This window comes from Eublepharis macularius, chromosome 19, assembly GCF_028583425.1.
Source record: "Eublepharis macularius isolate TG4126 chromosome 19, MPM_Emac_v1.0, whole genome shotgun sequence".
Lineage (NCBI taxonomy): Eukaryota > Metazoa > Chordata > Lepidosauria > Squamata > Eublepharidae > Eublepharis > Eublepharis macularius.
The window spans coordinates 17963550-17979900 of record NC_072808.1 but is presented as its reverse complement, the minus strand read 5'-3'; the positions used below and the strand labels follow the sequence as shown (position 1 = coordinate 17979900).

The window sequence follows — 16351 nt, the reverse complement described above, 5'->3', positions numbered from 1 at the left end:
TCTCCCAGGACCTGGTAATTATATGAGAAGAAATAAAACTGACACCTTATCCAGATGTGCTATAAGATGTTTAACACCAGGGGGTTGGTTTGTTTGGCCAAGAGCAGCCACAGGGCACGATCCTGTGGGATAGACTCAGGGCTTTTTTTCAGCTGGAACGCGGTGGAATGGAGTTCTGGAACTTCTGGGAAATAGTCACATGGCTGGTGGCCCCGCCCCCTGATCTCCAGACAGAGGGGAGTTTAGATTGCCCTCCGCGCCGAGGGCAATCTCAACTCCCCTCTGTCTGGAGATCAGGGGGCGGGGCCACCAGCCATGTGACCATTTTCTCCGAGGGCAACCCACTGAGTTCCACCACCTCTTTTCCCAGAAAAAAAGCCCTGGATATACACTTGAGCAAGCCACACTGAAATGAAAAGGAACTCAGTTTTCAGAGGTTCACCAAGGAGGGAGACTCCTTGCCCAGACATCCTTTAGCAAGCTGACATCACGAGGTCCAATGATGGATGACCGAGGGCATCCCCAGCTCTCTCCATGCTTCCTGAACTAGTTTCTCTTGCACCGAGTCTCTCTACATGAGACATCTGACATGTGAAGAACACGTGTTGGGAGGTGCAATGTTAGCTGGGAAGGGTAGTTTAAAAAGACAGAGCCAGCAGCAGGGCAAAAGCTTTGCTATACATTGGAGCTGTGAGAAGGGGCTGTGAAATGCCAGAAGGGAAACTTCAGCCCATTAGAACCTCTCCAGGTCCAAGCCCAGCTCTGGAAGGCAGCTCCAGCCCATTTCCATTCCTCACAGCCCTCTGGTTGCAATCCCACACAGTTTTAGACCAGAGAGGTGAAATTGACAGAGCCTTTGGGGAGGTGAAGATGAAATTAACAAACCCTCTGAGGAGCAATCTCTGCTGGCTCTGTCTTTTAAAACTACACTTCCAGGCTAACATTGTGACTCTAATCTGGAGAGCCGGGTTTGATTCCCCACTCCTCTGCTTGAAGCCAGCTGGGTGACCTTAGGCTAGTCACAGTTCTCAGGAGCTCTCTCAGCCCAACCACCTCACAGGGTGTTTTGTTGTGGGGATAATAATGGCATACTTTGTAAACCGCTCTGAGTGGGCATTAAGTTGTCCTGAAGGGCGGTATATAAATCGAATGTTGTTATTATTATTATCTTGTTTAGAGACTCTCTGTCTTGGCTTGCTGTCTGTGAAATGGAAGCCATATGACTGCTCTCACTGGGCAGTGCTGGAGGCCAAGCATGCCAAAGGACACAACACGCTTCCAATGTTGCGAATATGAAAGGACATTAATAAAACCAAACGGTCCAATGCGTGAGCCATCTTTAGGCTGGAGTGGTTCTCGAAACCCAGCTTGGCACAAGAGGTTGGAGAGAGTGTAAAGAAAGGGTGCCCTGACTTGGATGGCCCAGGCTAGCTTGAGCTCCTCAGCTCTCAGAAGCTAAGCAGTGTCGGCCTTGATTAGTTGGATAGGAGACCACCAAGGAAATCCAGGGTAGCGAGGCAGTGGGAATCACCTTGTCTTGAAAACTCTCTAGGGTTGCCGTAAGTCGGCTGCAACTTGATGGCACTTTACACACAGAAGGAAAGGGCGGCAGAAAAGTGTGTGTGGGTGTGTGGGTGTCTGTACTAGTGCATAAAGCATATGGAGAGGATCAGAGTGGTGCTGCTGGAATGCTCGCACGCCTGAGAAAGTATAGCAGTGACTCCCAATGTAGAGCGGGGGGGGGGGGGGCTACCCGAGCATTTCTGGACACCCACTTGCTTCTTGAATGCTGGGGATAAAATTCAATGGCAGCAAAAAGGGGGAAAAAACCCCACACGAAACGAAGTACGATTATATACAATTTATAAGTGAAACTTTAAAGTGCAAAATGCTAATAATCCATAAACCCCTTTACAAAATTACAAAAGCAAATGTCATCAATTCCACAAGCAACAAATGACAATTAGATTACAGTATCCGGGTATAATAAGAGTCCTCTATACAAAAAGGTCCTTCTGAGATTTTCTTTCTTGTTTCTGCGTGTGTTTTCTCAATTGGTGAAAATCCTCCACTCCATTAGATTCCTCCGTTAGGTGGCTCACGGCATGTGATCCACAAAGCAGCCCTTCAGCATGCTCAGATCTGAGGCCAGTTTATGGATTATTAGCATTTTGCATTTTAAAGTTTCACTTATAAATTGTATATAATTGTACTTCGTTTCCTGTGGGGGTTTTTCCCCTTTTTGCTGCCATTGCTTATTTACAGGAGCGGCCACCCTACTTCTGGGGATAAAACTCAAAGCATCTTGCGTGCAGCAGAACATGAGAGAGCGAGCTTTGGAGAGCTCCCTGCTGGCTGGCTGCCTAGCAAAGCGCGAGGCTCCTGCCGGGCAGGTGTCTCGCAGCCATGCGCCATCAGGTTGGCCACAGACAGAGATTTCTGTCTCTGGGCTTGGAACCATCTCCCTGTAGCTCTGCTGGGAGTGGTCCCCTCCCTTTGGACGCGGAAGCCAAACCGCAGCTCTTCCCCAAAGCTGAGCCCAGATTTCCTCCGCCTCCTCGGTGCTGGGGATATATGCAAAGAGCCTGCAGAAAGCTCCCGTTAAGAGGCAGCTGCTGCAGTTGTAGGGTGATGCTTGGTTTGGCCTCCTTCCGGAGTCCTGTGATGGACCCAGTCCCTGTGGCAGCCATTGTGGGGTAGTGATAGCCAGCACCCTGTCTCACAGCTCTGAAAGCGCCATCAAGCTTGGCAAGGTTGGGGGACCAAGTAGGACTGCGTTAGAGCAAAGAACCAAGCCAACGCCATTCAAACTCTCTTTGAAGCTTTGAAGAACTTCAAAAGAGCCCTGCCAGATCAGACCAGATCATCCTGTCTCATATAGTGGACAACTTGGGCACAGACGGCCAATAACAAGATTAACTGTGTATTAGAGTCCCCACAATATACTAATGGATTCCCCTTAAAAATCAGGCAATGCCTGCCTCCAATCTTTCTGTGTGTCTAATCAAAAGTAAAATTCATTCAGCAAAGGTTTTGTCTCCTTCCATTTTTTCTTTCAGCTCTTTGATTTTAGCATAATTTAGCCTGTTGTCTCCCAGGCTTGCCCTCACTTGGATAGCCCAGGTCTCGTCAGATCTCAGAAGCTAAACAGGGTGGGCCTTGGTTAGTAATTGAATGGGAGACCTCCAGCGAAGACCAGGCAGAGGCAGGCAATGGCAAACCACCTCTGTTAATCTCTTGCCATGAAAACCGTTCCAGGGGTCACCGTCGGTCAGCTATGACTTGAGGGCATTCTCCACTCCACTCCTCCCAGGCTTATTAGTACTTGTGGGGGGTGGGGGAGAGAGTAAATTTAAGGTTTTTTTTAAAAAAAAAAACTTCATAGCAAGCCAAAATCATATTTTAAAAAAATATTCTCCTGATATCACAATTACAAAATAACAATAGGAGGAGAAAAGATCTGTGAGTTGGCTTGTCAAAAGTTGCTTAAGGAAGTATATTTATGCCCTTTCCCCTACAGTCAACCATTTATTCATGAGTATTGTGAGGGAAAGGGTCAGCTAGCAGGGAGCAGGAATTAATCTGGGTTAGAATGGGGAGATGTCCTGACCTGGATATCCCAGCTGAGCCTGATTTTGTCAGGTCTCAGAAGCTAAGCAGGGTCGGCCTCGGTTAGTAATTGGAGGGGAGACCTCCAAGGAAGACCAGGGTTGCAGAGGCAGGCAATGGCAAACCACCTCTGTTAGTCTCCTGCCATGAAAACACCACCGGGGGGGGGGGCGCCATAAGTGAGCTATGACTTGAGGGCAGAATGGGGAGATAAAAGGTGAAAAGGACAGCAGCCTGAATGGTGCTTTGGCCTTCTACGTGGAACAGCCAAGCACTGTGATCTCATTTTAAGTAACAAAAAAGGCCACGAATCTGGTCTGAAAAAAGGGGGAGAGGGAATGGGTTGACTATCACAGGATCTGGATTGTCAGTAAAAACCTGAGTGAAGAAGCGGATGCAATTTCAGACTAAAAGGCTCTTGTGGAACCAGCCACGGTCTGTTCCGTGCCTCCAGGCCACAAGCCCGTCAGCCTCCGCCTTCCAATACACTCCTAGAATACTCTGGGCAAAATGAGACCCTAAGGCACGTGGCTTCCCAAAGGCATCCCCTTCCCCTCCCAATAACCAGTGGGCAATGGAAACTCCATCCCAAATGATGGATTTCCTGCTGAGGCCAGACAAGTTCCTGTCTTGTGAGTGCAAGCCTCCTGGCTCCACAGAGTTCCTTTACAAATGCCCTGGCTGAGCCATAGCCACTAGGCAGTGCTAGCTCTAGCTCTATTCTTAGGCACTCTCACCTTGAAGATTATGCAGACTCAGGTGTGGAACATGGACAGACGCCATGGACAGCAGCCCGTACTGGTCAGGTTGGCAAAGATCTCCTTCTGATAAACAGAAAACCAAATGCCCCAGTTGTATGGAGCTGAAGGTGTTTCCTATGAGTTTGGAAGTCGTTCAAAAATGGTCTCCAGCTTTGCTGTGCATCGCCAGACACACGCTGCAGCTGCCGTGTCCTCATGCTGTCTTGTGGGCCTTGGAGTGACAGAGAGCACGGTAGAAACCACGGGCGATGCGATACATCCAAATCACGTTGAGCACTTCCAGAGCCAGGCTGGACCCGATCCAAGCCACCTGCACGCTCAGGCCCAGGCGCTTATATTCAGGACTGCCATACCAGGAGAACACATGTGCATAGTAGCTGGGGATGACGGCAATGCGGACTGCAAAGAATACCACGGTCATGGCCAGGCCATTCGCCAAGACCAGCCAGGAAGAACGGGGCCAGCCAGCCGCATCCAGGAACCAGCTGCAACAGTTGCAAATGGAGGGGAGTCAGACATGAAAAGCACTGAAGAGAGTGGCCTACAATGACCCTGTTGCTAATTATTCCAGATCAGAAATGTAAAAGGGGAACCCAAACTTTCAAGATCATGCATCTAGAGTTCAATGAGGAATCTGGAGAGGAGAGGAGCAATTTCCAAATTCTCCCCCCAACTTCTCTACCTTTCAGGGGCTTAAACAGCCTAATCCCCCTCCCCATTTTTTTTAACCGACTCTCGACTGCTCATAAGTCTTTGCGCCTCCTGAAGCATGCCCAGTCCACATCAGCCTGACTGAGCATTTTTCTTTTGGTTCATTTCAAATGTCTGCATATCTAGGGAGTTCCTAGATAAAGCATGAAGAATCAGCTTTTGATGCTTTTATGATTGACCTGAGATGCACCTAAGAATAAGGTAAAATGGTAGGTAGGTAAAAGTGTTCAGGTAGCCACTTTTTATAAAGGGAGCAGGGTTATAATTTTAAGCAGTTGCTGCATTGTTTATTGTGTGTTTGATACTGATATATAGCACTGTTTTGTAATGTTCATTATCTGTCTTGAGTGTCGGGGTGGAATACGTGTTACTAAGTACCTGGGGACGCTCAAGCGTCCTCAGTTCACATGCAGGCTGTTCTTGCTCGGCAAAGGTGAATGCCACTTTCACGAGAGCTCCCTTTGTGTGATTGTATCTGCAAGTGATTCCAGAGGACAGAGCACCTCTGCTTTTGCTACAAGAACAAGTACTGTAGGCTCCTTTGACTTGCCAATTTGCATTTTTTAAGGTGTGAGAAAGTGGCAAGATCTGCATTTCAATGAATGGAGGTGGTGGGATACTTTCAGCAGTTGAGGAGGAACTGATATCAAACGCGCGAATGTGCTCATGCAAAGCAAACTGAAGTATGGCTGTGCGAGTGAGTGCATGGAATGTTGGAGGGGGGACATATGAAATGAAGTTCACTTGAGCGTCCCTAGGTACTTTTTAATGTGTATTTCCACCCTCAGTGAGAAAAATGGGCTATGAGTGAAGCAAATAAATAAATACATGCCTAATTTACTAGCTGATGTAGTGATTAGTTGCAAAGAATATGCTATTTAATGTAGAAACAAGAAAGTCTTGTTTTAATTTTAACACATAGCAGGGCTATGACCTGGATAGCCCAGGTGAGCAGGGCCGTATTAACTCACGGCTTGAACCCCTAGGATTTCAGGTATTTGGGGCCCGCTCCAGCACTTTGATCTTTCACCCCACTACAGCTGACCGTCTGACGCTGGTACGGTAGGTACTAGACCGCAGTACATAGCCCTATATCCACATTTTGAGAGTCACCTGAAGAATTCTATTCACATTTTAAAAATATTTTTATTGTGCGAGTAGAACTCTTCAGGAAAGCACATTTTGGGGATATAATTGTTCAATACTGTAATATTTTGAAGTGAATAAAATTCTCATTATCTATTAAAAATATATAATTTATGGCTAATTGTTTTAATATAAGAGACAATTTGTTTCACTTCAATAAGGCAGTGCCTTGACTTGGATAGCCCAGGTGAGCCTAATCTCATCAGATCGCAGGGCCTTGGTTAGTAATTGGTTGGGAGACCTCCAAGGAAGACCAGGGCTAGAGGCAGGCAATGGCAAACCACCTCTGTTAGCCTCTTGCCACGAAAACCCCACCAGGGGTCGCCATAAGTCAGCTGTGACTTGAGGGTACTCTCCACCACCACCAATAAGGAAGCAGCTAATTATCTTATTAATAGACTGGTAAGCTGCAGTACTGCAGCCCAAGCTCTGCTTGCAACCTGAGTTAGATCCTGGCGGAAGCCGGGTTCAGGTAGCCGACTCAAGGTTGACTCAGCCTTCCATCCTTCCAAGGTCGGTAAAATGAGTACCCAGTTTCCTGGGGGTAAAGTGTAGGTGACTGGGGAAGGCAATGGCGAACCAGCCCATAAAAAGTCTGCCAAGAAAATGTCATGATGCATGTCCCCCATGGGTCAGTAATGACTCGGTGCTTGCGCCTTTCCCGTTAAAGGTTATTTAAGAGAATCAATTAATTGTAATTTATGTGGGGGTGTAAAAATGGACGGGCCCCTCATCCCTGCGGGGCCTCTAGGCTTCAGTCTAGTCAGCCTTATGGATAATACAGCCCTGCAGGTGACCTCGATCTCGTCAGATCTCAGAAGCTAAGCAGGGTCAGCCTTGGTGAGTAACTGGATGGGAGACCTCCAACAAAGACCAGGGCTGAAGAGGCAGGCAATGGGAAACCACCTCTGCTAGTCACTTGCCATGAAAACCCCAGCAGGGGTCGCCATAAGTCAGCTCTGACTTGAGGGCACCACACACACACACACACACACAATATTCCAGACCCCAAATGTGATGTGGGCACCCAAGCTTTCAGGATACAGTTGTGGTCCTCCAAATGGAGAAAGACACAGCCCTTTTCTTAGCAGGGTGGGTTTGTGGGGATGTGTGTGAGAGAAAGGGAATGCTTGCTCTTCAAATCCTTCCTGATGGTGGCAGGATCCAGGGCCTCTTAAATGAAGAGTCTGCATAATTTTGATTCACACCTAAAGTGACAGGCACAATCTTTTTTGCCGCAGCCCTGAATTCATTGACCCGTGTTGCCCCACCGTGCAACTCACCGGAGGTTCACGAAGGGCGTGGATAGCTCTGATAGGAGCCGGAAGTTAGCGAAATAGGGCAGCACCCCACGGCTCTGCAGGGACAGAAAGAGAAACCGTGAGTGCCCCCAAACCAGGGTTTGTTCCCTCCACATTGGCAGACGGTTCCATGTTCTCCAGGGCACAGATGATAAAGAGCCTCCTTCCCTTTTTGCCATAGGGCCACGGGAGCCCCGTGGGAAGTGTCAAAGAGCAGCAGAGCAAAGCATTTGGCCAGATGGATCTGCTGCTGCTGCTGCAACTGGCTTTGGAATGCACACACGCAGGCACACACACACACACACGCACGCACACACACCTTCCTTGTCTACTAATTTGCCTGATCTGCAATGGTGCTTGCTATCAATGTGCTTGGGATGTTTGCTTTAGACCGGGGCTTCTTCCTGAGGCAATCCCAGCCAACCAGGGAGCACGGTAGGCAGCACAAAGCCCTTTGTATAGCCAATCAGAGTTGGACAAGTGACAGTGAATGTCACAAGGCCAGTGCTTCCTGCTCTCGCTCAGAACGGACAGACACTCACAGACTGAATTCCCTGGGAAGTGTATGTCTTTAACAACATCAGAAGAGCCTTGCTGGATCAGACCTGTGGTATCTTGAGTCCAGCATCCTGGAGGGCCAACCAACAGGCTGTAGAGGCCGCGGCCTTCCTCTAATGGGGCCTCCTAACATTGGTTTTAGACTTTGACTGCCTCTGCCCATGGCTGGTAGCCACTGATGGCTCTCCCCTCCATGAACATGTCTAATGCTCTTTTAAAACCATCTATGGTAATAGCTGCCCTGGCCTGGATAGCCCAGGGGGGCCTGATCTTGTCAGATCTCAGAAGCTAAGCAGGGCCAGCCTTGGTTAGTAATTGAATGGGAGACCTCCAACGAAGACCAGGGTTGCAGAGGCAGGCAATGGCAAACCGCCTCTGATAGTCTCTTGCCATGAAAAGCCTGCCAGGGGTCGACATAAGTCAGCTATGACTTGAGGGCACTCACCACCACCAAGTATGCATACAGGCCCTGACCTGGATAGCCCAGGGGGGCCTGATCTTGTCAGATCTCAGAAGCTAAGCAGGGCCGGCCTTGGTTAGTAATTGGATGGGAGACCTCCAACGAAGACCAGGGTTGCAGAGGCAGGCAATGGCAAACCGCCTCTGATAGTCTCTTGCCATGAAAAGTCTGCCAGGGGTCGACATAAGTCAGCTATGACTTGAGGGCACTCACCACCACCAAGTATGCATACAGGCCCTGACCTGGATAGCCCAGGGGGGCCTGATCTTGTCAGATCTCAGAAGCTAAGCAGGGTCGGCCTTGGTTAGTAATTGGATGGGAGACCTCAAAGAAAGACCAGAGTTGCAGAAGCAGGCAATAGCGAACCACCTCTGTTAGTATCTTGCCATGAAAACCCCACCAGGGGTTGCCATAAGTCAGCTATGACTTGAGGGCACTCTCCACCACCATGCTAATAGCCATCACTACCTCCTCTGGCAGTGAATTCCGCAGGTTAAATACCTGCTGATTTTTTTAAAAAACCAAACATTTCCAGCTGTGGCTCTTTTCCTAAATTACACGTCTCTCCTTGCACACTAATATTCTACCATACATGGATTCAACTTGCTAATCATTTCAGATTAATTCCCCAAAGCTTTCTTCCCCCATTTTTTTCACATAACACATCCTATTGCCCTACTAAGGTATCTTTGTAGGACTGCAGTTTCAAAAGCCTACTGTACCTTCAGTGCTCGGAGTGGGAGCCAATATTTCCATATCTTAGTTCAAGTCACATCTAAAGGTAAGTGACTATCAGGGCTTTTTTTCAGCTGGAACATGGTGGAACAGAGTTCCGGCACCTCTTCAAAATGGTCACATGGCCGGTGGCCCCGCCCCCTGATCTCCAGACAGAGGGGAGTTGAGATTGCCCTCCGCACCGAGCGGCGCAGAGGGCAATCTAAACTCCCCTCTGTCTGGAGATCAGGGGGCGGAGCCACCGGCCATGTGACCATTTTCGCCGAGGGCGATTTAAAATTTAAAAAACTCCCCCCTTGTTCCAGCTGACCCAAAGTGCGGTCCTGAGTTCCACCACCTCTTTTCCCAGAAAAAAAGCCCTGGTGACTATTATGCCCATTTTAAAGATAAAGAACTGAGGCTAGGTCTTGCATGGCCTCCATATAAACCCGTGGCAGAGCATGAATCTGAAAACAGGTCACCCCTATTCTCCATCCACTACACCTCAGACTGATTGATTGATTGAACTTGTATTTCACCCTTCCCGCTCTGAGCCAATAAGCTCAGAGCGGATAAGAACAATATTTAAAACCAACGATAAAATCATAAATAACAGACAGTTTCGTTCAATAAAACATCACCCTAAATGGCAGCTGTACTGGGGTGGAGGAATGTAACCAGATGACCAAGATGAATCAACCAATGGGAACTGGAGCGGGGGGGCGGGGAGGGTTACATTACCTCCCCAACAGGAGACTGGCCAGAAAGCTCAACCCTGCCACAGCCTCAGCCATATGCCTGGTGAAACTTCTCTATCTTGCAGGCCTGGCAAAAGGATGAGAAATCACGCTGGGTCTCAACAGACAGACAGTTCCACCAGGCTGGAGCCATGTCAGAGAAGGCCCTGGCTCTAGTTGATGCCAGGTGAGCCTCCCTGAATGAATGATATTCAAAATGGCCCCAAAGGAGCACAAATAGAACAAACCCACATTCAGAACAGCTGCCATTCCCTCCTACCACACATTGCATAGACTGCTGCTTCCTCTTACTGTATCTGTGCTTTAAAATACGGTTGCCAGCTGCCAGGAGGAAAAAAAATGTCCCGTCCCTTCAACAGAGGCTTAATGGATGTTAATTTCCTCCCCACCATGAGAAGCTTCCATCGCTCACACATTAAACTTTTGTTACGGGGGCAAGACGTTCTTCTCCAGGCCAGTTGGCAACCCTAATTAAAAACTTACCTGTCGCACACCATTTCCACTTGTTAGTGTGTCCTGTTCTTCTGGACTGTGCCCCTAAACACACACTTCTTCATCTTTTTCTTGCACAGCGCCTAGCCCCTTTTAGTTCTTTATAAAGAAGCCTGTTTTAAAACTCCTTAAGAGTTTTTTAAATCAGGAAACTTCAGGCACATGGAAATGATATCTCCTACCCTCCTGATTATGAATGGAAGCTGGAAAATTTCATTCTCGACGGCTGTCCTAGTTTCCAGTCTTCCCTGTTCCAATTCAAGGCTTTGCTCTGTCTTATTCTGAGCAGAGGAAGTTTGTGTGGACTAAGAGGGAACAGGTGGGATGCTCTATGGACAGCTGCAGAGGAAGCGCAAAATGAAGCATCGAATTGGCCAAGTGCCGTTTAAAACATTAAAAAGGAACAGAGAATAAAGGAAAACCCTTCCACATCACTGACCAACACGTATCCATAAGCGTACAACGCCGCCAAGTGGTGACAAACAAAAAGAGAATCTCCCAGCGTCTTCCAGTAACGAATTAGCAGCAATAGATCTAGAATGCAGAACACAAACACAAGAGACACAATAAAGGAGAGTTTACTGGGAGCAGAGCAGGAAGGGAATGGAGACCACAGGCAGCGGTTGACAACTTTTTGTTCTGGCCCTGTGCCTCTTCCTTTACCAAGCAGTCTCCTGGCACGGACATAAAGTGACAAGACTCTCGCCTCCTGGTTTCTTTCTATTGAGCTGTTGTGAAAGGGAGGGGAAGAGCTAGACATGCAGGTGTTCTGGGCACCAACTTTAGCTACTCACACCCAGCCATGCGTATTTCCAATCTGCAAAGGGAATCTGTAGATGACCCAGAGCCAAGCTACAAGTGACGCCTTACACAGGTTGGACACTTGTCAGCTTCCCTCAAGTTTTGATGGGAAATGTAGGCATCCTGGTTTTACAGCTTGGCTCTCCATTACAGCTGCAAGACCAAGATGCCTACATTTCCCATCAAAACTTGAGGGAAGCTGACAAGTGTCCAACCTGTGTCAGGCATCACTTGTAGCTTGGCTCCCAGCAGCCCAGACCAGAAGGGGCTAGGTGCAGACTTGGGGGGGGGGGAGAGCTGTTGCTCCAAGCTGCTCCTGTCTTCACCCATTTCACCCTTACGCAGGTTTCCAAAGACTCCACCCCTTTCATTGGCTGACCCTGGCCATTTTCACATGCCTAAAACCTCCGGAAAATCATTCAAAACTCACAGCACGACAGCGTCTTCATAGCACGATTTCCCATTTAATGTTGCGATTTCTGACGTCATCGTACCATTAAACGGGAAATCGTGCTATGAAGACGCCGTCGTGCCACAAGTTTTGCGCAATTTTATGGAAGCATTTACAGGTCTGTGAAAACGGCCCCTGACAAAACCTGACCATGAATATTCACAAATTATGAGGGAAACTGAAATAAGATGGTCAGAACTCCTCACGGGAAACGTGTTAAAATGTTAGGTTAAAAACCTCCCTGCCAGTTCCTAGCCCAGTCCACATGTTACAGTGATTGCATGTACATCCTCCCTCTTTTTGTAATAAAGAGCCACCACACATTCACTTTATAAAAGAAACCAGGGGACAGTACCTGGATAAATGTGACATTTGGGTCCAGTAGCACCTTAAAGATCAACCAGATTTCCACAGTATGAGCTTTCGAGAGTCAAAACTCCCTTTGTCAGACTCTGAAAAGCTCATACCCTGGAAATCTAGTTGGTCTTTAAGGTGCTACTGGACCCAAATCTTACTTTTCTACTACAAACCAACACAGTTTCCCACCTGAAACTTTTTAAAACTGATATCAAACTGATAAGTTACAGAATACACATAACAGATAATGTGTAACAAGTATTAAGAGAGTCAAGAAACCGATGATAAAAGACAAGTATCAAATAACCAATAACAATGTCTATGAACAAATGTAAAGGACATGTAACAGAAGTAATAAGTAATCCCATAAAATATTCAATATAACAATTATGATAAATCAAATAAAAAATTGTGAATCTTTGGTGTAGACCAATTATTATTTTCCAGATATTTGTAGAATGGAAACCATTTTTCTTGAAAATCAGTACATTTAGGAAAGCGCTCAGCTTGGTATATTTTATCATATAGTTTTCCCATCATAAAGTGGTCCCAAACCTTCATATGCCAGTCAGAAATTGTTGGTACACTATTTGATTTCCATCGAATCGTGATAGCACTTTTTACAGCTATTAATAGACTATGTGAAGATCGTTCCACTGGTCTAAGAATATCAGTTCCGGTTTTAGAGGGATTGAATAACCGGTAATTTCTTTAATAGAAATAAGAACTTTCTTCCAAAAAAACCTGACATGTTGACGCTCCCTCCAGCAGCAATAAGGAGATTGATAAATGTGGGGTTCAGCTATATGTGTGTTGAATATAACACGAGAATTACTCAGAGCTCATTAAAAAAACTCATGAGCAATGCGAATTAATTGCACATGCGTTCGCTGTAACTTGTGAGCAGGGCTTCTGTCAATAGCGTTCTCGGATCTACACGGATTTGTATTCAGCTCCCTCTCTTCTGGTTGGTGAGTGATGTACGGGAAGGAGCTGGAACTCTTGTGTTTGGCGATGTGGCCGAGAATGCTTCTCCTGAAGCCGTCGCTCAGAAACACATTGCTCCTTCCCACGCTAAGCAAGTGAACAGACTCTGCAGGCTGCATCTCTAGTGTCACCAAGGGGCAGCCTGTTGGAATCTAAGGGCCAAGCTAGAAGGGAGGAATTACACTTGACTGGCAAGTGAACAGCTTGGCCCTTAGCCAGGCTATCAGTGCACACAGAGCCTCAAGGGGAAAACCCGCCCCAACAAAGGCCAGGGATAGAAGGGGCAGTATGTTTGATTTGAAACTGTTTTTATGATGTAAGTCATGATGAAATGTTTTTATCCGTCGTAATCCGCCCTGGGCCTGCCTGGCGAGGAGGGCGGAATAAAAGTCTAAAATAATAAATAAATAAATACATAAATAAAATAAAGCCAAGACCACGGCAATACAGCCCAGAAAACCCACAACCACCACTGGCCATTTAACTTGCAGGGAAGCTTCCTGATGGGGCACTGCCCTGGAGAACTGCTCCAAGCCCAGCAACCCTACCAGAGCCTCAGAAGCCACTTGGCTTAGACCCCTCATCAGTGATAGCAAACCACAGTTGCTCATCGGAACCAGGCAGCCCCTCTGGATGACCTGAAACGTGGCAAGGCTTCTCGCGGGAATTTGGAGGAAAGGCCTGGTGGGTGAGGGGCTGCGCCACGCATTGCACTCCCCTTCTGCAGTTTTTCTCTTCCACCATCCCCCCCCCGTGTATACATTTATTTATACATTTATATACACATTTGTTTCCCTTTTGCCCATTGCCCATGCTAGGTGCCTCTCTCCTCCCCCAGACCCAGAAGGGGAAGGAGAAATCAGAGCTGCTTTGGGCAGAGCAAGAGGCAGAAGGCAACCTGGAAAGGCTCCTGCTCTTTTGGCTCTTACCCAATGCCCCCTCCTTTGGGGGAAGTACTTGGGGGGGCAGGAATCGAGCCTGGGAGTAGGAGAGGGGGTAGAGAGCAAAAACGAAGGAAGAAAACAAGTACTAAAGAGGGCAGCAGGCTATGGAGAAGGAGGGAGATCAATACAGATGAGATATGTTATGGGATTTCACAACAGATAGATAGATAGATAGATAGATAGATAGATAGATAGATAGATAGATAGATAGATAGATAGATAGATAGATAGATAGATAGATAGATAGATAGATAGATAGATAGATAGATAGATAGATAGATAGATAGATAGATAGATTTGTGACACTCCCCACTTTGCCATTTACTATTTAAGCATGCTGTCCTTACACGACAACCCTGCAATGGAGGTCCCCATCATTATCCCCTATTCATTTCCCTGGAGTGGAACGGACTGGTCCCACGTTGCAAGAGAATCCCTAGCAGAAGCATATAGATCCAGAGGAGTTAGCCGTGTTCGTCTGCAGTAGCAAAAATAGAAAAGAGTCCAGTAGCACCTTTAAGACTAACCAACTTTACTGTAGCATAAGCTTTCGAGAATCTTGCATCTGAAGAAGAGAACTGTGATTCTTGAAAGCTTATTCTACAGTAAAGTTGGTTAGTCTTAAAGGTGCTACTGGACTCTTTTCTATTTTTCCTAGCTAAAGCAGAACTCCAGATTCAGGACTCCCTCCCTGCAAAAGAAGACTTGTGCTGCACTTCACAAGTGACGGGGAGATGACAAGTGACGTCTTGGGATGAAGCAGGTCATGCTACTGGCCTCAAAACGCTTTCCCTTCAGAGACTGTTGGCCTGACTCCAAAAGAGAAGCAGTGTGCTGCCAGCTGCCAGCATCTTGTATTTTATTTTCATTTGATTCCTGAGCTTGGCCCCGGAGCACCTCCTCTGCTCATACCAGCAGGGCTTGGGCAGGAGATGTTCCCAGTGATGTTCGAAGGGTGAGCAGAGGGGATCGGGACTAGGGAAGCAGTTCTCAGAGATGATCAAATCCACACATAGAAACAATCACGTTGGTGGAATGAACATGGAGAGGGCAAAAGGACTCTTTCCCAAGCAGTGGGCTTACTGGCAGGAGTCCCCAGAAATGCATATGCCCGCTCCAGCCTGCCGAGGGAAACAGGGGGGTGCACAGGACTTACCATATAGCAGGTAACCACAGGTGATGGCTACATTCAGCTTGACCAGGCCGGGATCTCCCCTGCAAGGGAGAAGAGAAATGGTGAAAGGAAAAGAAGTGCGTCGGCGATCACATCATGCACTCCCATATGCACCTAGCTGCCCACTCCACTCATCATTGGAGGCCTTGCTTTGGGTGCCCCTGCCATCTGAGGCCAGGTAAGTGCCAACCCGAGCAAAAGCCCTCTCGGATACCGGCGCATGACGATTCCTTCCTACAGCAAATCAGTTTGGTTGCACAGCCTGGCCAAGACAATTCAGGCCTGCTACAAGGATTATATTACGTAGTGCAAAAATCATAACCTTTAAAGGTGTTATAATAATAATTAAAGCTGTTTTCAAATAAACAATGTGCAGAATTCACACCTATTTCACACCTACTCCTTATCTTAAAAAAACAAAAAGCCTCATTATTCCCTTATTACCTCTATCTTATCATTGCCTTTTCTTAACAATAACAATGCTGAGTTCTTAATAAAACTAATTACCATAATAACCTTTAAGAGTGCTAAAATAATATTGGGAATTTAAATCTATTTCTACTCCATATCTTAGAAAATAAAAAAGTCCTTATTTCCCCTATTTTGTTCTTACCTTTTACTTATATATTTCTTAACAATGTTGACTTTTTACCAACATTTCAATATTATTTATCATACATTCTATTTCATAGAGTCATCAACCAAAAGGGAGACTGCAATGAAGAAATCAGAAGAAGACTAAGACTCGGAAGAGCAGCTGTGAGGGAGCTAGATAAGATCCTTAAAGATAAAGATGTCTCTCTGGGAACCAAGATCAAGATAATCCAAACTATGGTATTCCCCATTACTATGTATGGATGTGAAAGTTGGACGGTGAAGAAAGCTGACAGGAAGAAAATGGATTCATTTGAAATGTGGTGCTGGAGGAGAGTTTTGTGGATACCACGGACAGCCAAAAAAGACAAATAAGCGGGTACTAGATCAAATCAAGCCTGGATTCTTCCTAGAAGCTAAAATGACAAAACTGAGGCTATCGTACTTTGGTCACATCATGAGATGACAAGATTCTCTGGAAAAGTCAATAATGCTAGGAAAAGTGGAAGACTGTAGGAAAAGAGGAAGAGCTA

At 46.8% G+C, this 16351-nt stretch overlaps 1 protein-coding gene across 1 annotated transcript in view; it reads right to left on the bottom strand.

Annotated features, from left to right (window-relative positions):
- Nucleotides 1-2179: 2179 nt before the first annotated feature.
- Nucleotides 2180-16351, bottom strand: part of LOC129345918 (TLC domain-containing protein 4-B-like) — a 29876-nt gene continuing 15704 nt past the window's right edge. The window contains exons 4-7 of the mRNA XM_055003153.1: nt 15207-15265; nt 10950-11044; nt 7511-7584; nt 2180-4855 (exon numbers count right to left, since the gene is read on the bottom strand). Coding sequence (XP_054859128.1) covers nt 4564-4855; nt 7511-7584; nt 10950-11044; nt 15207-15265 — 520 coding nt within the window. The 3' untranslated portion in view covers nt 2180-4563. The remainder of the gene's footprint in view (nt 4856-7510; nt 7585-10949; nt 11045-15206; nt 15266-16351) is intronic.